Consider the following 23,495-nt stretch of genomic DNA (forward strand, 5'->3'; position numbering starts at 1 on the left):
CCTCTGTTTTTTTACTTCTCATAGGTCATCTAGTCCTGTAACTCCAAAAAGCTTTATTGATATGTCCCTTCCTTTCTTATTTTTACTGTGATTGCTTTTGCTCAAGTTCTTACCATCATTTGCCTGGACTGCTGTAGGAGAGCTTGACGGACTGGATTCCAGTCTTTTACTGTCCCAACTCTTCTTTATATTGCTCTTAGTTATAATGTATTTCTTTTTTTAAATGTATTTTTATTTATTTATTTTGTTTTATTTTTGGCTGTGCTGCACGGCTTGCGGGATCTTAGGTCCCCGACCAGGGATCGAACCTGCGTCGTTGGCAGTGACAGTGTGGAGTCCTTCCTAACCACCGGACCGCCAGGGAATTCCCTATAATGTATTCCTTAACAACAACAAAAAGCAAAATGATCCCAACACACCAACATCACAACAAACAAATCGAACGTGACCATGTCGCTCCCATACATACTATTTTTCAAAGGCTCTCAGTGGCCTGTAAGACAAAGTTCAGATGCTTTAGCAAGTCACATTGTGACCCTCCTCTCCTTTGGGTCTTGTGTTCTTTCCATACGCCCTGTGATATAGCTACACCAAGTCTCTTGCCATTCCCCAAACACGTCATGTCTTTCATCCTGAGCTTTGCAGTGTTTTCCTCTGCCTGGAATGCCCTTTAAAACTTGTCTGCTCAGAATTCCTAACCTTAAATTTCCCCATCTGGACAACAGGGTGATAATAGTGTTTACTTCAGAGAGTTGTCATGAAGACAAAGTAAAACGATCTGTTCCCCAAGGTGCCTGGTATATAGAAGCAACCACCAAATGTTCGCAGTCATTGTCACTGCTTGTCATTGACATCACCGTCATCTTTGTTTTTTTCAGATCTGAACAAAAACATCTCCTTTGCTCAAAATCTTCCCTGACTCACCTGGGAGTGTTAGTCATCCCTCCTCTCTGCTCCTATATGCCTAATTACAGTACCATCTTACATCAATTTCGAAATTGATGGAATTTTCATATTTTAGCATCTCTGACACTGGGGTCCCTCGTGTCATCTATGACGTGTCATGGTTTAATTGGCAGCATTTTTTGTTTCTTAGTAGTACTTGGAATAATGGTGTTTCTTATGAGTGGCATATTAGATGACACCTACACTCACGATAACTGCCATAAAAACTTGATTATCCAGAGTGGATAATGCACATTTACAGTAGATGAGAAATCTCACATTTTCTATGAATCCGTGAACCATCTCCATAAAAAAAAGGGGCTACTACTTGGAACTCTACAGTAGCCAAGAGATATTTCATTTGTATATGCTGCAGTGTAGCAAGGCACCGCCTCCTGAACCACAGAGGGGTAGCCTGATGAAGTAGCATGCCGTCACCTCCTTCAGGTAAGCGCCCCTACCTGAGAGCCAAACAATGGCCAGACCCAGAGCAAAAGTGGGGAGAGGCTAGCTTGTGATACTGGGTCCCAATAACCCAGGATTTAAGCCGAGAAGGTAAAGCGATAACGTGGAGAGGAAAGTGAAGGAATGTGATGGGAAAGGCCAAGGGATCTTACTTCTAGACAGCCCTGTCCAATAGAGCTACAATGCAAGCCACAGATATAATTTTAAATGTTCTCGTGGCCGTGCTTAAAAATGAAAAGAAACAGGTCAATTAAGATTAATATTATATTTTATTTATTTAACCCAATATATTAAAAATACTATTTTACCATGTAACCAATATAAGAAAAGCAGAAATAAAATATTTTGCATGTTTCTTGGTACCGTCTTCAAAATCTGGTGTGTGTTTCATTTGTGCAGCACCTCTCAGTCTGGATTAGCCACGTTTCAACTGCACAGCAGCTGCATGTGGCCAGTGCCTGACACACTGGGCGGCACAATTCTAGACTGTTCTTTGACCAACTCAGTTAACTAATGAGTCAACAGTAACACAGGTATTTCAACAGTGGCTCTTTTCACCACATGACATTGGCAATGTTTAAGATTTATATATATATATATATATATATATATTTTTTTTTTTTTTTTTTTTTTTTTTTTGCGGTACACGGGCCTCTCACTGCTGTGGCCTCTCCCGCTGCAGAGCACAGGCTCCGGACGCGCAGGCTCAGCGGCCATGGCTCACGGGACCAGCTGCTCCGCGGCACGTGGGATCCTCCCAGACCGGGGCACGAACCCGCGTCCCCTGCATCGGCAGGCAGACTCCCAACCTGTGCCACCAGGGAAGCCCCTATTTTTATACCTTAAAATTCATTTTAGAATAGTAATTTTCCTCCAAATTCTTTTTGTGTCTCATTTTGGCTGACTTTGTTTTAACCATAATTTGAGGCTATTCCTATGTCCTTCCCATCTTCCCTTCCCTCTGTTGGTTAACGGAGAGGTGACTCCTTTATTCAATTACAGACCTTTCCCCAGTAAGACGGTCCTTGAGAGAGGGACGAGGGGTCTATGGCTCATCTTAGGATCGCCAGCGTCTGTCACAGTGCCTGACACATAGGGGGCTCTGACGAAATACCTTTGAATACCCATTAAGAGGCGAACTAAGCTTGACAATAGTGGTTCTCAACCTGGGCTGCACACTGGGGTTACGTGGGGAGTGAAAAAAAGAAATGCTGATGCCTGGTCCCACCCCTAGAGATGCTAGTGGCAGGTCTGGAATTTGGCCCGGGTGTTGAAATTTTTAAAATCTCCCCGAGGTGATCCTAGTATGCAGCCAGGGTTCAGAACCACTGCTCTAGGGCTTTCTTAGAACAGCTTATTGTGGACACATCCTTGCTTTCCTGACTCAAGGTCCAGTTTGCCTCAACTCGATCCCCTCTCTCAGAACAGATCACAGTTTTCTTAAGAAACCTGGTAGAGAAGAAGCTAAAACAGAACTTCCAAGAGTGACTTGCAAATTCCTTTTCCAAGGCATCAAAGATTTTCAGTGTTCTAAATCTCTTCATATTTATCTTCTTCCAACAAAAAGAAAAAAATTCACAACATAAGTGTTTTAAAATGCTAGCTAATTTGAAGAGAAAGGATCCTAAGGCCATTACAGTATATGAGCCAATAATACCCAGACATAATCATTGCAGAATTTTCTAGATATAGAATAATAGCAATTAAATATAGAAATGGATAGCCGAGATATGGAAGCAACCTAAATGTCCATTGACAGATGAATGGATAAAGAAGATGTGGTACATATATACAGTGGAATGGAATATTACTGAGCCATAAAGAAGAATGAAATAATGCCCCTTGCAGTAACATGGATGGACCTAGAGATTATCATACTAAGTGAAGTAAGCCAAAGACAAATATCATATATTGCTTATATGTGGAATCTAAAAAAATGATACAAATGAACTTATTTACAAAACAGAAAGAGACTCACAGACAGAGAAAACAAACTTACGATTACCAAAGGAGAAAAGCAGATGGGGAGAGGGATAAATTAGCAGTTTGGGTTTAACATATAACAAAATAGATAAACAACAAGGACCTACTGCATAGCACAGGGAACTATACTCAATCTTTTTTAATAGACTATAAGGGAAAAGAATCTGCAAAGGGATATATATATTCACTGTGTTTTATATTCACTGAAACTAACACAATATTGTAAATCAACTAGACTTCAATAAAAATTAAAAAAAATTTTAATTTAAGCAAATAGAAATGGGAAAAAGGAATGGAATTGAAATACATATGAGCCTCATTTCAAGCTCCCTATACATATATCAAAAGTAGAAATTATTCATTGGGGGTCAGCAAAGGGAAATATTTCGTGCGCTTCTTTAGGCCATTTAGGTTACATTTACATAAAATAATCATAAAGCAATGCATCTACTTTAATAAATCACATATAAAACCTAATTTTAGCCACATAACCCGTAAGTGTTGGTATTACTATCAGCTCTCAAAATGATACTTGGCCTGATGGCATTATGGCACTACTTCCATCATATATAAGGTTCAGCTATGGCCAAGAGAGAATTGACTTCTGCTTCAACACAAATGAGACCTCATCCCGGAGGAGGGAGCGATGAACTCTGCACCAAGAGACCAGCTGGAATGAAGTTCCTCTGACTCATGGACAGAGAATTTCCCTGCCAATTTCCAAGGTGGTTTGGCCATACTTTACCCTGCTTAATGGTCTTTTGTTGATGGTGTGGTATCATGTAGCCTTAGTAATAAATAGAAACAGCACGCTGATATACCCCTAAAGGTTCCTACATGCATTTCCTCTGGCTTTCTAGCAAAGACAAAAGACCCCTCTAACTACCCCACACTTTTTTTTTTCTTTATTGAGCTAGTATTGACATGCAGCATTAGATTAGTTTCAGGTGTACAACATAATGATTCCTTATACGTATATATGGTGAAATGGTCATCACAATTAGTTAACATCTGTCAGCATGCAGACTTCCACATTTTTTTCTTGTAATGAGAACTTTTAAGATCTACTCTCTTAGCAACTTTCAAATATACAATACAGTGTTATTAACTACAGTCACCATCCTGTAAGTCACGTTCCCCATGACCTATTTATTTTATAATGGGAAACTGTGTCCCACACTTATTTTTGTTTTACATCTAGGCTGAATTTGAGAAACCAGAATAGGAAATATCCAAAAGGCGTTAAACTTTCACGTTCACTACCAGGGCTCAACAAAAGTTCCCCAGTCCTGCCAAAAACCATGGAGGAAGGAATATAACTCGGTAAGATTTTTAAGTCAGTACTGGGTCTCATGCGTATCACTTCCATCCGCTAACCCCAGAAGGGCTGACGGTTGCCAAGTGATTGGATGTGTGACATTCACCTGGCCCCAATTTTCCTTCCTGAAAAGAATGGAAAATACAACACAAGTTTCCAAATTGCTACACTCGTAAAACCAGAAAGATAATCACCATCCGCCTGCACGACTGCAGAAGCCTTGCATGGACGTCGTCTGTCAGTTAACAGGGACTGAGGATCCTCTTGGGATCCGTGCAGAGACAAAGAGAGAAAGCCTTCTCTAGCGAAGTTTACAGAAACAGGAGTGACGTTAAAAGATTTAAAATCTCACAGCAGATTTAAAAGATGATATAAAGGTTACAGGACAACTCCATCTAAGTTGAGTACGGCTCCACCATGGGAAGACGGTCTAATGGAATCATCTACCAGTGCTCGGGCGGGATGCACGGGGCGGTGGGTGTCAGAGAAAGACGGAGAAAGGAAGGACGTTTCAGAACATCACACCTCCTACCTTTCTGGAAGAACTCTTTGAGTCTGTCCTTGAACGGCTGCAGATACTCCTTTGGTGACTCCTTACACACCACTGCCATCTGTTTCTCACTTGCTGTGAAGAGAAGGTGGCAGTTAGACTTCCTCGAGAACACGGGTTTGCTGAACTTGTGCTCTATGCTCTGCACTTGGGTATTAATAGTGCAAAATCCTTACGCATCATCGTTTATCCAAATTACAGGGGAAAGAGCAGAAACAAACAATTAGCTCACTTTACACCTTTCTTCAGGAACAGGGAAATGCATCACCTTCAAGGTTTTTTTTTTTTTTTTAGAGACACGGCAAAACCTCTGACTTGGGACAGGTGAAGTACTCTGCTTTTGGTCTCTCCAAAATAGAGCCAAGAACTATTCAAGGACTAGTTCTAGGGAATTAAAGGCCCAGACCCTCTTCAGATTCAAACTCTAAAAGTGGAGCTTAAAATAGATTTTGCAGAAATTCTCACCAAACTGGCGATTCCTCAAGGTGACACCCACATCCCAGCATGAGAACTAACCCCAGGTTAGGGAGGACCGAATCTCTCTTCACTCCCGCTCACCTCCCCCTCCCATTAACACGTGCGAAACATTTTATACGTAATTTACTTCAGACAGGATATCTGGAATTTACAAGAGGTTGCTTTTTTTGATAATCAAGCCCCCTCAAATTAGATAGTTCTGACTTGGTGACGTGGAGGCCACAATAAACCGTCATAAAAAGCAGTTAACCCAGGCAAGAGGCATTTTCTCAAGGTTTCTGTATGTTTGTGCCAGTGGCAGAAATGCATTGGGTAAAAAAAGGCTTCATTTCTCCAAAGCTAGAGCTGAGTCATGATCACTTTTGTCTGTTGATCATGGCCAGAAATTACTGACATGTCCTTATTCAAGAGCATATATTAAAGCATTAGATTTTCGCCCAGAAATCATGCCACCTGCTTCCAAAAACAGAAGAAGATATATTCTTGGAGGAATTTACAGAAGCACAGAGGTAAGGCATTTTGGAAGAAGACGGTTAGAAAGGATTCCTTTATTTATGTTGGGAAATTTGTCTACAAGAACTTGGTGTTTCCAAAACTAGCACCCCAGAATGTTTACTATGTAAAGGCAATCCACAAGCACGTCAGCACTGAAGCACAAAAAAGGCAAAAGAGGTCCCTCAAGGGTCCCTCGGAATTAGCTGCCTGACACTTTCTCTTACAATATTGCCAACTAGATTGCGGAAATACCAGGCATCTCTGGGAGACTACCAGATTGCGCTGAAGATGAAAGCATGATGTGACGGAACTCCTGATTCCCAGAATCAGCTCCAGGGATTCCCACCTGAGATCATGAGGCCAATCACAGGACACAAGGGCCTAAGGTTAGGCTCTTCCTATTGACAGTGTTATTTTCCAAAAGTTTTTAATAGAGCTTATTTTGAATATCTGTGATTAACTATTCTGATAACCATACCGGTGCTATCTAGGAAACCCTGTCCATTGGGACACAAAGACTCATTTCTTTTTTTAAAATGATCTATCTTACCTGGAACAAATTCCTTAAAACCAGCCAAAACCATCATTTCAAAACACTCCTTTTTCCCCCACTACGTTTTTACCTTTATTTTTCAGTGTATTTGTCCTCTCTACAATGACTACTTAATAATTTTCTACTATTATCAGATTTCCCTTTACCTCTTTCCTAGTAGATGGGCCTGTGGCCAAATGATAAGTACCTCCCTTCCCACCACTATTCTGTTCTCAAAGTAATGGCTTTGGGCTAGAGTGATATCAGGGACAGAGAGGAGAGGGACAGGGTATATAGAGCTGGAATCTATTTCGGAGGTAGAACAAATCGCTGATGCAGTCGATGTAAAGTTGAGGGAGAGGAAGGATGAACAAGGTGTGGCTGGAAGTGCCATTTACTGAGATGGGGGAGAGGTGAGTGTATTGGTTTTCTTTGTTCTGTTCTTTTGTTTTAAGGGAGAGGAAATCAAAAGTTAACTTTGAAACTTGTTTTCCCTGGTCTCTGCGAATTACAAGGCAAGATCATCCACTGAAAACAAAGAGGGAAAGGTACACAAAAAAGATGAAACTCTTAATGGGTTCTCGTTGCTCATTCAACTGAATTCAAACTCCCAGGCCTGAGATTTAAGGCCTTTTCCATGATGGTAGCATTCTACCTTTCAGTTCTATCTCCCCATATATTTGACCGATGAAATCAAAATTATGCAATGTTTCCAAATTATATAAACCAGTGTTCCCAGTTCCATGCCTTCATTCATGTGGTTCTCTGCCCATCCTGCTCTCATCCCAAACATACCTTCTACCGCATTTGACAAAGTCCTGTTCATCCTAAAAAAGTTTCTCTGAGATGCTGCCGCCACCATAAAACCTTTCCAATCCAAAGATTTTGCATCTTTCAAACATCTACCTTCCAGAGAGCATTTATGTTTCACCTTTAATTATATTTAGTTGTGTATTTCTATTAATCCCTGCAAAGCCATCATGCAGGATTCATTTACACATCTCCAAACCTCTCCAGAGACCTCCATGCATACCTGGCCAAAGCATCAGATCTCCTCACCTTAACCAGCTTCTCGTGCAGAGGAAAGTGGAAAAAAAATTAGCAATGTTGACCCAGACTCCGAGCGGGCTCTCCAGGGCTGCGGTATGACCTCCTTGCCTCTTTACTCTTTTCCCTCCTTCCCAGGAAGGTACATCAAGGGGTCCTAGTCTCTTCATTCACAAACCCTGTGACTGTCCCAAGCTGATGTGAAAGGGCTCAGTGTATTTTAAAGACCCTCCCCACCCCATAAACATCCACCACTTCATGCTGTAAGGCACAAGAAGGTCATTCTCCTGACTGAGCAGCTATGACAGCAGGCCTAGAAGCAGGAGATTGGTCAGACACACTTTGGAAGAGGCCTGCTTTCAAGAATCTACAGTTTTCAATGAACCTTCACGACCACATAAGCTTTTCTGATGATATCCAGCCATGATTCTGAGAACACAGGAAGCCATATTTATTCTCACAATATAAATTGGGAGAGGCTTTAAAATTCTTTAGCCCTCTACTACATTCAAATTCCAACAATTCCGTTTATAGAGAACTATTTTTCACGAACACAAATAATATATGGTGAGGCCTGCATTTTGGTAAGAGGACATCTTTGAAGCCGTGACAGTAATTTCTTCAAGGTTACTTCTCCCTAGCAAACGCAAAGCCCAAGGCAGAGCTTCTTTTCCTAAATACACAAGCGAAGCCTCCGCCTCTGCCTGAATTAAAAGGGTTGATCACTGCAGCTCTCCCTTTGTCTTATCTGTGCTGACAGAGCCCATGGGGTCCATCAAACTGCCCAGGTTTTATGAGGCCAGGTAGTGGTATGGCAAAGGGCTCGTGCTTGGATTGAGACCTACCTGAGTGCGTGTGGGCTGTAGCTTTTCTCATTTGCAAAATGGGGACCCCCTTCCTCATAGGCAAGATATATGCATTGTGAGATAACGCACGTAAAGTGGTTTGCAAAATGCCTGGCACTAGCAAAAGTGGCCTCGTATTTATTATTTGTCACTTTTATGCCTTTGGTTGAAACATGTCATAGCCAGAACAGCAAGAGAGTCATGGCTAGGGATTATGTGCTACAAATTCTACACTCTTATTTACAAAAACATGCCCCAGTGCAAATCTTCTGTTTGGAACAAAGAGATGATGTTTTTTGTTCCCTTGCTGATGGTTCCGCCACCCACTCTGAGAATTCAAGGAAGAAACTCCTGGAGAAGGATGAAGCAAAATGTGAAGCAAGTGTCCTGGGCCTCCGAGCTTCATGGTTTTGAAATAAGAAACACTGAAACCAGCGCAAAGGAGAGCAGCTCCCCTGCTGTGCCCGAGGCCCTCTCTGCACCCCAGTGGGCACAGCCTCCCACGTGGCCTGTTACAATTAAACTTCTCCACACGATCAAAGCAGAGGGCTGCCCTCTGACTGACTGAGCACAGTCGCACATTCAATGGCCAAGCAGCTTGCCCGCTCCAACTTATTAACTTGGCTTATCCAGGATGCATTCTAGCAGACAAACAGGAGACCTGAAGACTAATTAACAATGACACTGGAGACTGGCAGTGCATAAAGGAAAGAGGTCCCTGACAAATCCCCAATGTCATTAATTGTCCAACCAGAAGATGCTTATGCAATATTGCTAGACCACCAAGGTTGCCTCAGACACAGGCTGTGCCAGGAGTTCCAATGTTACAAGCCAAAGTCACCCAGGTTCTTTCTCTCTCTCTCCTTTTTCTATTAAATTTGACAGAATTAAAGTACATATTAATTCCTGAAGTTAGTTACTAATAGGTGATCATTGTGAGAGATGAAATATTGAAAACCAATACATAATAAAATAATTGACACTAAATTGAGGGTATTCTCATTTAAAGGCCAAGAGCTTGTGAAGCATTTAAAATATAAAATACAGCATATAAAATATAGCCAATACTTTATAATAACTATAAATGGAGTATAATCTTTAAAATTGTGGGTCACTACATTGTACGCCTGAAACTTATGTAACATTGTACATCAACTATGCCTCAATGAAAAAATTTTAAAAATAGGTTAACTGCTTGTGAAGCATTTTAGAGAAAGATATAGCTTTGAATGATTTCAGATACTAGACTGGTTAGGTCATAAGTGGTTGTCTGTTTTTTTTGGTTTTTGACCTTTAAGAACAAGGAATAAAGTTTATTGAGTAACTGAAAAAGCATGGGTAGGTTATAAGGATACAGAGGCAGGGCCCAGATATAGTTCATCAAAATGTAATACACGTTTAATCATTTTAACAGCTCAAATGTGTATGCGCATTTTTAGGAATATATGGCGCATGTCTCTTGCTGTAGCAGTTGAAGGACCTATGGGCTTAGTAATGAAGTCAGAATACATTTTTAGAGAAAAGGAAAGATGTATCTAGGCTCTGCTTTTTAACTCTGGGATTCTCTCTTTTCTCCTCTGTTGACCTAATTCCTACCCAACCCCTCCATGGTTCTGTGCCAGTTCTACCTGTTCTTCAGTTTTACAAGAACTGTCCTTTCCCTGAGCGCCATGCTCAAAGGACCACCATAGAGGATTGCTGAAGCAACATAAAGAACTGAGAGACTATGAACAACTATATGCCAATAAAATGGACAACCTAGAAAAAATGGACAAATTTCTAGAAATGTACAATCTCCCAAGACTGAACCAGGAAGAAACAGAAAATATGAACAGACCAATTACAAGTAATGAAAGTCAGTCAATAATAAAAAATAATTCCCTTGGGCTTCCCTGGTGGCCCAGTGGCTGAGAGTCCGCCTGCCGACGCGGGGGACACGGGTTCGTGCCCCGGTCCGGGAAGATCCCACATGCCGCAGAGCGGCTGGGCCCGTGAGCCATGGCCGCTGAGCCTGCGCGTCCGGGGCCTGTGCTCCACAACGGGAGAGGCCACGACAGTGAAAGGCCCGCGTACCGCAAAAATAAAATAAAATAAAGTAAACCTTAAAAAAAAAAAAAATTCCCAGCAAACAGAAGTCCAGGACCAAATAGCTTCACAGGTGAATTCTACCAAACATTTAGAGAAGAGCTAACATCTATCCTTCTCCATTACCCCCCACCAAAAAAAAAAAAATGCAGAGGAAGGAATATTTCCAAACTCATTCTACAAGGTCAGCATCACTCAGATATCAAAACCAGACAAAGATATAACACATACAAAAAAATTACAGGCCAGTATCACTGATAAACATAGATGCAAAAATCCTCAACGAAATATTAGCAAACCGAATCCAACAATACATCAAAAGGATCACTCTCCATGATCAAGTGGGATTTATCTCAGGGCAAGGATTTTTCACTATCTGCAAACTGATCAATATGATACACCACATTAACAAATTTAAGAATAAAAACTATATCATTATTTCAACAGATGCAGAAAAAGCTTTTGACAAAATTCAACACCCGTTTATGACCAAAAAAACTCTCCAGAAAGTGGATATAGAGGGAACATACTTCAACATAATAAAGGCCATATACTGACAAGCCTACAGCTAACATCATACTCAATGGTGAAAAGCTGAAAGTACTTCCTCCAAGATCAGAAACAAGACAAGGATGCCCACTCTCAACACTTTTACTCAATATATTATTGGAAGTCCTCGCCACAGCTATTGGACAAGAAAAGGAAATAAAAGGAATCACAATTGGAAAGGAAGAAGTAAAGCTGTCACTGTTTGCAGATGACATGATACTCTACACAGAAAATCCTAAAGATACCACCAGAAAACTACCAGAGCTCATCAATGAATTTGGTAAAGTTTCAAGATACAAATTTGATACACAGAAATCTACTGAATTTCTACATGCTAACAGTAAACTCTCAGAAAGAGAAATTAAGGAAACAATTCCATTTACTATCACATGGAAAAGAATAAAATACCTAGGAATAAACCTACCTAAGGAGGTAAAAGACCTGTACCAAGAAAACTATAAGACACTGATGAAGAAATTGAAGACAACACAACAGACAGAAAGACATACTGTGTTCATGAACTAGAAGAATTAATGTTAAAACAATCACACTACCCAAGGCAATCTACAGACTCATGTGATCCCTAAAAAAAGGGCACTTTCCACAGAACTGACTTTAAAATTTGTATGGAAACAGAAAAGACCCCAAATAGCCAAAACAACCTTGAGAAAGAAGAACAGAGCTGGACGAATCACGCTCTCAGACTATACTACAAAGCTACAGTAATCAAGACAGTATGGTACTGGCACAAAAACAGAAATATAGATCAATGGAACAGGACAGAAAGCCCAGAGATAAACCCACGCACATATGGTCAACTTATCTTTGATAAAGGAGGCAAGAGTATACAACGGAGAAAGGACAGTCTCTTCAATAAGTGGTGCTGGGAAAACTGGACAGCTACATATAAAAGAATGAAATTAGAACATTCTCTAACACCATATACAAAAATAAACTCAAAATGGATTAAAGACCTAAATGTAAGACCGGAAACCGTAAAACTCCTAGAAGAAAACATAGGCGGAACATTCCCTGACATAAATTGTAGCAATATCTTTTTGGATCTGTCTCCTAAAGCAAAGATATTAAAAGCAAAAATAAACAAATGGGACCTAATTGAAAGGTTTTGCACGGCAAGGGAAACCACTGACAAAACAAAAAGACAACCTACTGAATGGGAGAAAAAATATTTACCAGTGATATGACTGATAAAGGGTTAATATCTAAAATATATAAACAGCTCATACAACAACATCACAAAACCAAACAACTCAATTTAAAAAATGGGCAGAAGACCTGAATAGACATTCTTCCAAAGAAGAAATACAGATGGCCAACAGGCATATGAAAAGATGCTCAACATTGTTAAGCATCAGAGAAATGCAAATTAAAACCACAATGAGATATTCCCTCACACTTGTCAGAATGGCAATCATCAAAAAGACCATAAATAACAAATGTTGGTGAAGATGTAGAAAAAAGGGAACCCTCATACTGTTGGCGGGAATGTAAATTGGTGCAGCCACTATGGAAAACAATATGGAGGTTCCTCAAAAAACTAAAAATAGAACTACCATATGACCCACCAATTCCACCCCTGGGTATTTATCCGAAAAAAACAAGAACACTTATTCTAAAAGATACATGCACCACAATGTTCATAGCAGGATTATTTACAACTGTCAAGATATGAAAGCAACCTAAGTGTCCATCAACAGACAGATGGATGAAGAAGATGTAGTATGTATATAATGGAATTCTACACAGCCATAAAAAGAATAAAGTTTTGAAATTTTGCCATTTGCAGGGTATTATGTTAAGTGAATTAAGTCAGACAGAGAAAGACAAATACTATATGATATCATTTATATGTGGAATCTAAAAATATAAAACCACCTAGTGAATATAACAAAAAAAAAGAAACAGATTCACAGATATGGAGAACAAGCTAGTGGTTACCAGTGGGAAGAGGGGAGGGGCAATATAGGGGTAGGGGATTTAGAGGTACAAACTACTATGTATAAAATAAATAAGCTGCAAGAATATATATATATATATATATATATATATATATATATAGTACAACATAGGGGATATAGCCAATATTTTATAATAAATGAAATATAACCTTTAAAGATTGTGAATCACTATGTTGTACACCTGAAACTTATATAATATTGTACATCAACTACAGTTCAATAAAAAGAACGTGATTTTAAAAAAAGAACTAAGAGACTAACACAAACTAAAGCAAATGTTTGTGTTAACATCAATGGGGTTTATGTGAGAGATACAAATCAGGGTTAGATTATAAAGGGCATAGAACGCTAGGAGTTCATTCTAAAGAAATTCATTCAATAAATATATCAATTCACCAAATAGCTATTGCGTGCCAACTATGTGCCAGAAACTGTACTCGGTACTGGGGATACATCAGTGAAAAAAGAAAAAAGACGAAAACCTATGACCTCAGACATTGTAGTGAATGGGTCACCAACAAAATTTCTCAATGGGAATGGCACATAGTAATTATTGTTTTTCGTAATTTGAACTGCACGCAAACATGTGAATTATATCCTTTCATACTGTATTTCAAGGCCTGTCTTTAGTAACAGCAGGACAGTATAGTGTTCTTCCTAGTGCTTTTCACATCAAGCAACATACACACACACACACAGCTTTAAGTTTTCTGGACCAAAACATACGTTTAACAAAATAAATTTTAAAACAAATTCAGAAATCAAAATAGCAGTGTTAGCATGATGAACCTAACACAATGTTTTTTCATGGTACTGGCCTTGAACTGAATGGTTAGGGGATTACATTAAATCCAATGTATTCAAATAGAAATAAAAAGGCGTTGATCTGGTTGCAATTCGGGGGCTTCTATGGAGGGGGAAAATTCATACATAAAATCAGTAAAATATTAGGAATTTTAAAAATTTGCTTGTTAAAGGTTTGGCACAAATGAGAATGCTGCTTTGTGGCTATATTCTGTATGCTCATTTTTTTTAAGGCTACAAAAAGGAAGATTTCAACCCAATTTAAGTCAAAAAACAAATGACAAAAACTGGAAATACAAAGTGCCTATTTCATGTTCTTGGGTTCTGATGCTGGATATGGGGGGGGCATTTATGGCTTAGCACGGTGGGGTCGTGAGTGGTGTTATAGGAACTTCTGGGGCTAGGGTGGGGTGCAGGGAAAACAGAAAATCTACCTTAAAAAAGAATTCTGTATAGATTAGATTTCAAAGGGAACCAACTGCTAGATTCATTTTCTGCTAAACAGACCCCCAGAGCCCAAATTTCTGGGCTCAAATCAGACAACCGTGCATTAATGCCCCTTGTGTGGACAACCTGTATGTAATCAAAGGTGTCTTCTCTCATTATCCTTTGTTTGGGGATTCCGTTGATATAACCGCCATGTCCAAATTATTCCTCCTAGTGACTCTATGCATCCAAAGGCAAAGATCTGTAGTATCCAAGGTAGTCAAAAACCTTGAATGGGCAACTGGGTATCAGGAGTAAAGACATAGACCTTAGATGCATGGTACCTGGGTTAGAACGTTACCTCAGAATAATGTAGAGGCATAGATGGACTTACACACACCAGTGCTACTTTGTGTCTGTACATGCACTGTGTCTATGCCTCAAAAGTCAATTAGAACATTATGCTAAGTGAAAGAAACCAGTCACAGAGGACCACACACCGTATGACTCCATTTGTACAACATGCGCACAATAGGTAAATCTGTAAGATAAAAAGTAGAGTATGGGGTTGCCCAGGACTGGGGGAAAGAGGGGTAGAGAGATTAGGGGGTGAAGCGGTATGAGGCTTCTTTCTGGGTAACGAAAATTTTCTAAAATTGAGTGTAGTGATGGTTGCGCAGCCCTGTGAATATAACAAAAATCACTGAATTGTACACCTTAAAAGGGTGAATTATATGGAATGTGCTTTTATCTCAATGAAGCTGTTAAAAAAAAGCTAATTCAAAACTCTGAGCCTTAAACTGGAACTATACGAGCAGGTAAGTTAAGAATGTCCTATCTGTGCTTCTTCTATAAGGTAGAATCATTTTTCAAATCTTAGGTGCAGTTATGACTTCGTTATAACAGTTATAATATTTATTAAACCATAATGTGAAGTGGAAAATGAGTTTGGAATACACCTGTACTTCAGAAATCAAATATATTAGTTTTCAGAAGGTACCAATAAATGTTATCAAAATGGAAGACCTAGTAAACAAATAATTGGACTTAAGAGAAATACAAGCAAGGCACTGAAAGAATTTGTTAACTTTTAATCAATTAAAACAAGAGCTTTGGTATGTTTTTAATTGTGGAAGACAGCTATATATATAGTATATAATATATACATGTATAGATCGAAAATTAATACATTAGAAAAATGTTCTCTGTGAACTACTCTTAATCTAAAGATACATTTATTTATTCTTAGTTTTCCATACTCTTTACGGCTTGGAAAGTTATTTAATACCTCTCTGACTCTTAGTTTCTTGATGTATAAAATTTCATGAGGACTAAATGAGAGGTACATGAAAAAGCACTTTGTATACTGAGCAGTAAAATGCTACCCAAAATATTCTTTATCCATTTAAATATTCAAACAGTGCTAAGCCTAGCTACATAACATACTGTACACGGCTTTATTCTTCCCATTTCGTTTCCAAGAAAACGAAACAATAACAACCCCACAAATTCTTTGAACAAGTTGACTTTCCCAATATTTATGTGTTTAGTAAACAACAAATCACTATGCTATAAACAGTGTAATCTATTTCACAGCCAAACCATCTTTAAGAAATTGCCCATACTCACTTTTTCTGTTTCTCATTCACTACTTAATCCTGGACCCATTGAAATTTACTTCACCCCAATTCTGACACGGAAGAAACACCCTCATGTCACCAATGAATCTACCCTATTGTCACTGTCTTTTTTTTAAAGAAAAAAAGTCTCATTTTAGTTCACTGCCCAGCAGGATTCCACTCTGTTAACCACTTTCCCTTCCTGAAACAAACAGTCTGTCCCCTGGCTCTGGGTCCCGCATCCCTGGCTTTTCTCCTACCTCTGACTGCTCTGTCTCCTTTGCAGCCTCATCCTTCTATACTCTGCCATTAAATTTTCAAGTTCTTGAATAGTTCTTCTCTTCTCATGCTTTGTCCTCTCACTAGACAATTTCCAGGTAAACATTTCAGTCACCACCTCTAGGACTATAACTCCTAAGTGTACATGTGTAGCCCATAGTTTCACCTCCAAAAGAGCTCTTGAGTCCAACACTCCCACCAGACTGCTGAGACACCTTCTTAGCTGTTCTTCCCACATCCACCCTTGCCTCCTCCTGATCTGTCCTCCACACTGGAGTCCAAGTCATCTTTATAACACACACACCTCTGATTATGCCAATCCCCTGCTTAAACCCACCAGGGGCTTCCACTGCTCTTAGAGACTGGCCCTTCCCTACACTCACTCCCTTCCCTTGCCACACTCTGCTCCAGTGGCCCTCTCTCAGATCCTCAAACATCATCAATTTCTTCCCATCATCAAGGCATTTTTTAGCCAGTGATATTTTCCTCCACGCCCTGGGTAACCAGGGCCTGGTTAGTGGTTAGTCATCATTTTCATCTCAGCTCAAAGGTCACTTCATTGGGACTGCTTTTCGACCCTCCACTCTATACGCATGAGGTCTCCCCCGTTATAGTCTCATAGCGTGGCATATTTCGCCTTCGTAACTATACGATAATCTTCACGATTATCTGAATGTCTCTCTCATTAGGCAGAAGCAGTGTAACTTTGCTTACTGTAACTTCCCTGGCATCTACTATGATGTCTAGCCCATACAAGATACTCAATGAATATCTGCTAAGTAAATGAACAAACTACTAAATAAACTACCAAATGAATACACTTACATGCAGGCAGTACAGATATTAGTGCCTTGATAGAATCTGTCTCTAGTATATACATACACAGACACACAAAAATCCATCTTTATATGTAAAATGCACCTAGATGGATAGAGGCAGGGGCTGGGGAAGACACATGTGGACTGAATACAATGTCATTTTCATTCACATTCGTTCAGATATGAGATACATGTTTTTTTAAAAAATTCAAAACCTCGATTCAGAATTCTTGGAAAGGGGATAGTCATTATTGGAAACAAAAATCTTTGATAAATTCTTGGAGCCAAACATCCCAAGAGCTCCAGATGAGGGCTTCAGGGGAATGAGATGTTGTCTTTCGTAACAGAGGAAGAGGAGTTTGGATCTCTCTCAGAAGGAGAGATGGATACAGACATTTATGGGTAGGATGAGAGTACAACTGAACTGGAGAAGTCTGGCTTCTGGGTCATTCCCGCAGCTTCAGTAGAGCCCCACTGAGCTCACAGTGCTTGCTGCTGTGAGCGAGCGCGGCCTGTGAATAATGAGGAGGGGCTGAATTTTACACAAAGTTTGGACCTAGTGCAGACCAAAGACACCTCACAAGAAGGCATCCCTCCAACCCCCTTCCCTTCAAATCCTATGGACATCTTTGTTTTTCCACAGAGATGGGATTTTGGAGTAAGCTGCTCTTAGATCACAGGAGACAGGGTGGCTTCTAGCCCTACTATGCATCTTTACGGGTCATACATTCACGCATATACATTCCAAATATTGAGTATCTGCACTGTGCAACCGGTAGACACTGGGGACAAATATTTAACCACACCTATCGGTCACCTCTCCTTTCAAAATGTTCGTAAGAGTCTAATAACACGGAGAGACAGGGAAATCAACAAACTGTAATAGAGGATAGTGTCATGGGACACCAGGTAGGAGCTTCCAATTCAGGTTGGAATCGGGAGGTGGGGCCCAGGGAAGGTTCTCCAAAAGAGATAACTTATGAGTTGAATTGCAAAGGTCAAGGAGGAGTCAGCCAGCCAGCCCAGCATAATGAAGGAAGAGGGAAGTCGTTTCAGAAAGAGGAAATATGAGGAGGAAAAGTAAAGCATTACAGATATGCATGGGTCATTTGGGATAAGCTAAATGGTAACAGGATGACTGGACCTCAGAGACACAGATCTTCTCTTTCCTGGATCTCTAGTGTCCTGATACAAAGGAACTGGATTCAAGGAACTGGATTAAAAGGAACTGGAACCACCTTGATTAGGGAAAGGACAGAAAATGCCGTACAAGTAGGAGGCTTGTAATTTTATATAAAGTGGTCAGGAAAAGTCTCACTGTGAAGACATCTGACTGCAGACTCGACCAGAGTAACGGAGGGAGCCAAAGTAAGTCTGAGGAGGAAAATCAAGAGTGTGGATTTAAGACACGTTAAGTTGGAGATGTCAATTAGACACCCACATTATATATAAAAGCCTGCAGTCCAGGCTGCATGGCTGGGATAGAAATACACTCCAGGAGATCACAGGCATAACACTGGTATTTAAAGCCATGGAAGTAGATGAATTGCTAGGGAAAGAAGAGAAGAGGTTGCGTGCAAGCAGTGGAGGAGAGGTCAGCAAAGGACAGAGAGTGAAACCGAGCAGGACCCTGTAGGGTTCCTGGGCATGGAAGCCTTTCTGTCTCCGTCCAGCCTCCATGACCTTCCCTGAGTTCAGAAGGGCAGATTTGAACAGGTGCTAAGCAGGGAAGGGAAAGGATGCAGAGACAAGGGAGGGGCAGCCAAGAAACAATAGTGCAGCCTTGGGGCAAGGTCCTGGTCCCTCAAGGGATGCACATAACAATGTCTTTAAACTCTTTAAGATGTCAGCACTCCTCCTACCAGAGAAAGACCACCTGAGGCTATGCTGAAGGAACCAGAGAAGCTCATCAAGAAGATTACCTGAGACCAGATTAGAGGAGTGCAGGCCCTGTGCATACCCTGATCTTATTAGCAACTCCACCCCAGAACCTTTACTATAAAACTCATCAAATCCTCCCCGGTTGGGACATACAGTTTTTCGGGGCATGAGCCCACTCTGTCCCCCTTTGCCTGGCAAAGCAATAAAGGTATTCTTTTCTACTTCACCCAAAACCCTGTCTCTGAGATTCGATTAGGCACCAGTGTACAGAGGCTGAAATTTTGTCAGCAAGAATGAGCAGGAAAGTAGAAAATCAGGAGTGTGGAGTCACAAGATCCGAGAGGAAACCATTACTGCAAGAAAAGCCAGTCAGCTCTGCGCAATACTGCTGAAAGGTCAAGCTGAAGACAGAGAAGGGACCACTGATTCTAGCAACAGGGAGGTCACTGGTCGTCTCAGAAGCAGTTTCAGGGAGTCGGGGGTGGAGGGAGGAAACTAAATAGGAGAGAGGTGAGGTAAGTGAAGACAGATTCTACAGCCACTGGTTTATGAAGTTAAGCTAGGGGAAAAAAAAAAAAAAGCAAAACGGGGAAGATCCTCCCATCCACGAAGATAGTCGCTAGCACTTCTCTGATCAAGAGTGGGTGCCCCTTTCCCCAGAGAAATGTTGTGTAAAAATAAACCCACCAGGAAGCTTGGGTCCAGGGGAATCCCATGATGCTGATTCACTTCACAGAGGGAGGCTGTCCAAGATCACATTTACCTTAATGTCCCATGATCATGAGTATTCTCCATGAAAAAATTTAAGCAGAAGTGACAAGGCCAAGTGAGGACATGCCAACATGCTTTAGGACTTTTGGAAAGACTTGCAGAGCTGGGCCACCGACTACAGCCTTTGCACGGAATTGTCTCAAGCACTATTCAAAGGTCCCTCCTATCAAACATCACAGCTGAGTCAGAATTTCCACTGTGATGATTATGTGGTCATAGATGCTGCCTTGGCCTGTGAGACATTAGCATGAAAAATATTCATTAATCACCTACCCATGACTAGGCCTAAATATAGATGGATTGGGCGTGCTTTGATTTATAGAGTGTTAAGTGATCCATCCATTTCTTTGAAAACATCCCTTTCGTGGTCCCCATGAAAATCGCCACCATTAGAAGCCTTCCCTTGAACTAAAGATGCTACCTCCAGAAGATCTCTTTAGAAATGCATATATATATATATATTAGCTGAGAAAGCAAACATTATCAAACAAAAATGTGAGAGGGTAGATTTCAAACAAGAGACAGGGAAATTGCATTACAATGGAAGAAAAAGGCAGGATCAGCAAGGTTCTGATCTCTAAGTAGATGGTCTAGTGGGAAGCCTTGGGCAGGCAGCAAACATGAAGTTTCTGAGCATCTCAAAGGAAAGGGAACTCATCCTGGGGAGGAGAGCAGCAATTAACTTCTCTTAAGTATTATGAAGGTGATACACACAAAGAAACGCAAAACACACTTACAAAAAAAGTAATAGGAAAAAAATCATTCATGGTACCATGACCAGAACAGCCACCATTTAATACTTTGGTACCTTTTTTTTTAGTGTCTCAGCCTCTGCATCACCGCACCCGCCCCAAACTTCCATAATTTTATGGAGGTTGCTTTTATATGTTATTTTTATATACTTTTATTTGATAGAGAAATTTATGTACCTTTATTCTTTCTATTAAACATATCAGGCACACTTTCTCATATTATTTCACAAAATTCACAAGCACTGTGTTTAACAGCCATATAGAATTTCATCAAGTGGATATGCCTTAATTCATGTAACAGTTCCCTTGCAGCTGAATACCAAAGTCCTTTCTACCTTATTCTTATAGTGAATTATTCAGGCTTTAAGTAACATCTGTGCCCATAAAAACTTATTCTGAGTTTAAGATTACTTCTTTAGGATAGATTTTACAAGTGGAATTAAGGGTAAAAATTTAAAAAAAATTTTTTTTAAGTCCTTGATACATAGTGGCCAAGCTGCTTTTGGTACAACATGGATTGTACCAAAATGGGAAAGATGAAGGAGAGAGATTTTTGAAAATAAAATTGTACCTTCTCTACCACTCTGCAGAGGTGGCTGGCTACATAGGAGCTAGAATTGTGCCTGTCACTGTAATATAAGGACTATGGTCCTCGCATTTGAAGTGATTATACTCTAGGATGGAAAACAGTGAGATGACCATCCATGCATTGAGGTAATTTACTCAACGGTGAAGATAACAGGTGACATACAGAAATTAATACAAAATAATCTAGAATTAACCACAGCATAAGACTAGGTTTGAGGCCTGTCCCTGACAGCAGTTTTGAAAGGTCCTATGTATCACATTTATTCTGAATGTCAATTATACTATTGTCAATGCCAGTGGAGCCATCTGAATTTTGGGGGCGTCTACAAGCAAAATTAAAATTTGCCTCAAACACTCATATTTTTTGAGAAACATACATTTATGTAATTATGAACACATAAGTTTAAGATGCTCGGACCTGCAGATCAAGAATATCACATAAATTTAAAAAAAAAAAAAAGAAAAAAAAGAATATCACATAATGATCTGGACACCTGATTACAATTTAAGCAATTTGTGGGGAACAGACGGAACCTACGTTTTGGGGCAACCAAGTGAGTATTGCTTTAAGGAGTATCTTTAAGTGAAAATCAGTGGATGAAAAGTAAGAAGTTGCTGATGGGATCAGCAAAGGCAGAGCCAGGCCCTGTTGGGTAGGATGCCTCCTTCTCACAGCAGTGACACTTGAGATAAAGCCATCCATCTTACCGGTGCCCAAATCAGGAAAATGCTTTTCCGTAGAAATGCTTAAATAAAAGATACTTCCTCTGGAGCCAAAATGCTGATTTTTGTGCAATTTTCATTAAAGTTAAGTGATGAATTCACTCACACACATAAATCTTTGAAGGCAACAGCAATTCAAGGAGATCGGTATGTGAAAGAGGTAGCGGTGCTAGCGGTGGCGATCTTAGGACTGTTTCCTCCCAGCCGTGCAACAGCTGGCTACGAAGAGACCAGTGACGGTGATAAATAAGCCCATTAGCAAAGAGGAACCTGTCTCCACGTTGCTCAATCAGGACAGCTGTGAGCCTTCTGCAGCCTCTCTGACCTCCAAGCCCACATTCCCGTCTCAGCCTTCACTAGTTAGTCACACTAACTGTAATTTTCTACTCTGCAAAGTGTTTACATCTAAATAAATCTTGAAGAAATAGAAGAGAAAAGATGGAAAGGCATAAGGAGAAGGGAGAAAGGGATGGAAAGTTATTTTAAAACATACAGCCTCAACTGGTGGATGGATTCTGGTATCTAATCTTGGCTACGGGGATCACTGGCAAAGCATGAAGCTGGTAACTTCTGCTAACCAGTTTGCCACTGGCTTCAGATTTAATGCAATATCTGGCTCAGACGTTTAAAAAAAAAAATCCCCTGTTCCAGCTAAAATATTTACACAGTCCTATGTGTCTCACTTAATGCCGGTTAAGCAATCGTCTTTTAAAACTCCGCAGACACTTGTAAATCTGTCGGGAGAATTGTGGCCTATAAACAAGGCTTCATATAAAGAGGGCTGCATTGTCAATTTGCTGGGAGTCGAGATTTCTTAGGATGTGTTTGAAATTAAAGTTGAAAATCAGAAAGAGTTTAGAGTGGGTAACAAAGTGGCCAATCGTCTCGCTGGCGGGATGCTGTTAGCAGTATTAACGGGAAGCCTCCAGACACTGACCTCAGCTATTTAAAGCCCTGCTCTCCTATAAACCTGTCAATGATCCTAACCTCTCTGTTGAGTTATGGTACAGGGAGAGTTACTGGTCCAGCAGCCCTGGTCGTCTGCATCCTAGGGCCTGTCAGGTTAGAGAAGGTGACTTGGTGAGGTCGGACACAGGAGGCTACTATATGGTTACATGTGACATGAGCGTGTACTAAGTGGGGAAGGATGGGAGACTCTCAGAGGAAAGGGGGAAATTCTGGGTACAGCTGATGCAGGGAAGAACAAGGCAGCTGAATGGTGACAAATAAATAGTATCCCCTGGGAGAGGCAAAGTACAACAGGTTCTAAAATGTCTATTAAACTCCCCTACATCTTCAGCCCTGATGTTAATGAGCCTAAGTGATAAAATTTAAAGGCAAGGGAGGCCCATCTGAGCTATCTCCTGCTGGCCTGGGGAGCCGCAGGATCTTAACGCTCTCTTCAAGATGAGTCAGGTACCTGTGATAAGACTTTGAGCAAAGTGAACAATCATTTAATTCCTCCTATTGGATTAAATACCTTTTTACTCCATGTCACTGACTTGAACATGTCACTGATTATGACTCACACTTTTATAACAGCTTTAAAGAAGAAAGATAATAC

General features: G+C 40.4%; 1 protein-coding gene across 3 annotated transcripts in view; it reads right to left on the reverse strand.

Moving 5' to 3' along the window:
* The window catches only part of FMN1 (formin 1), a 406,441-nt gene that overhangs the window by 103,136 nt on the left and 279,810 nt on the right, over window positions 1-23,495 (reverse strand). For all 3 annotated transcript variants that reach the window (XM_029237537.1, XM_029237536.1, XM_029237538.1), the window contains one exon: window positions 5,244-5,336. In XM_029237537.1, the coding sequence (XP_029093370.1) occupies window positions 5,244-5,336 (93 nt within the window). The remainder of the gene's footprint in view (window positions 1-5,243; window positions 5,337-23,495) is intronic.

This window comes from Monodon monoceros, unplaced genomic scaffold, assembly GCF_005190385.1.
Source record: "Monodon monoceros isolate NGI ecotype Baffin Bay Population unplaced genomic scaffold, NGI_Narwhal_1 Super_Scaffold_21, whole genome shotgun sequence".
Lineage (NCBI taxonomy): Eukaryota > Metazoa > Chordata > Mammalia > Artiodactyla > Monodontidae > Monodon > Monodon monoceros.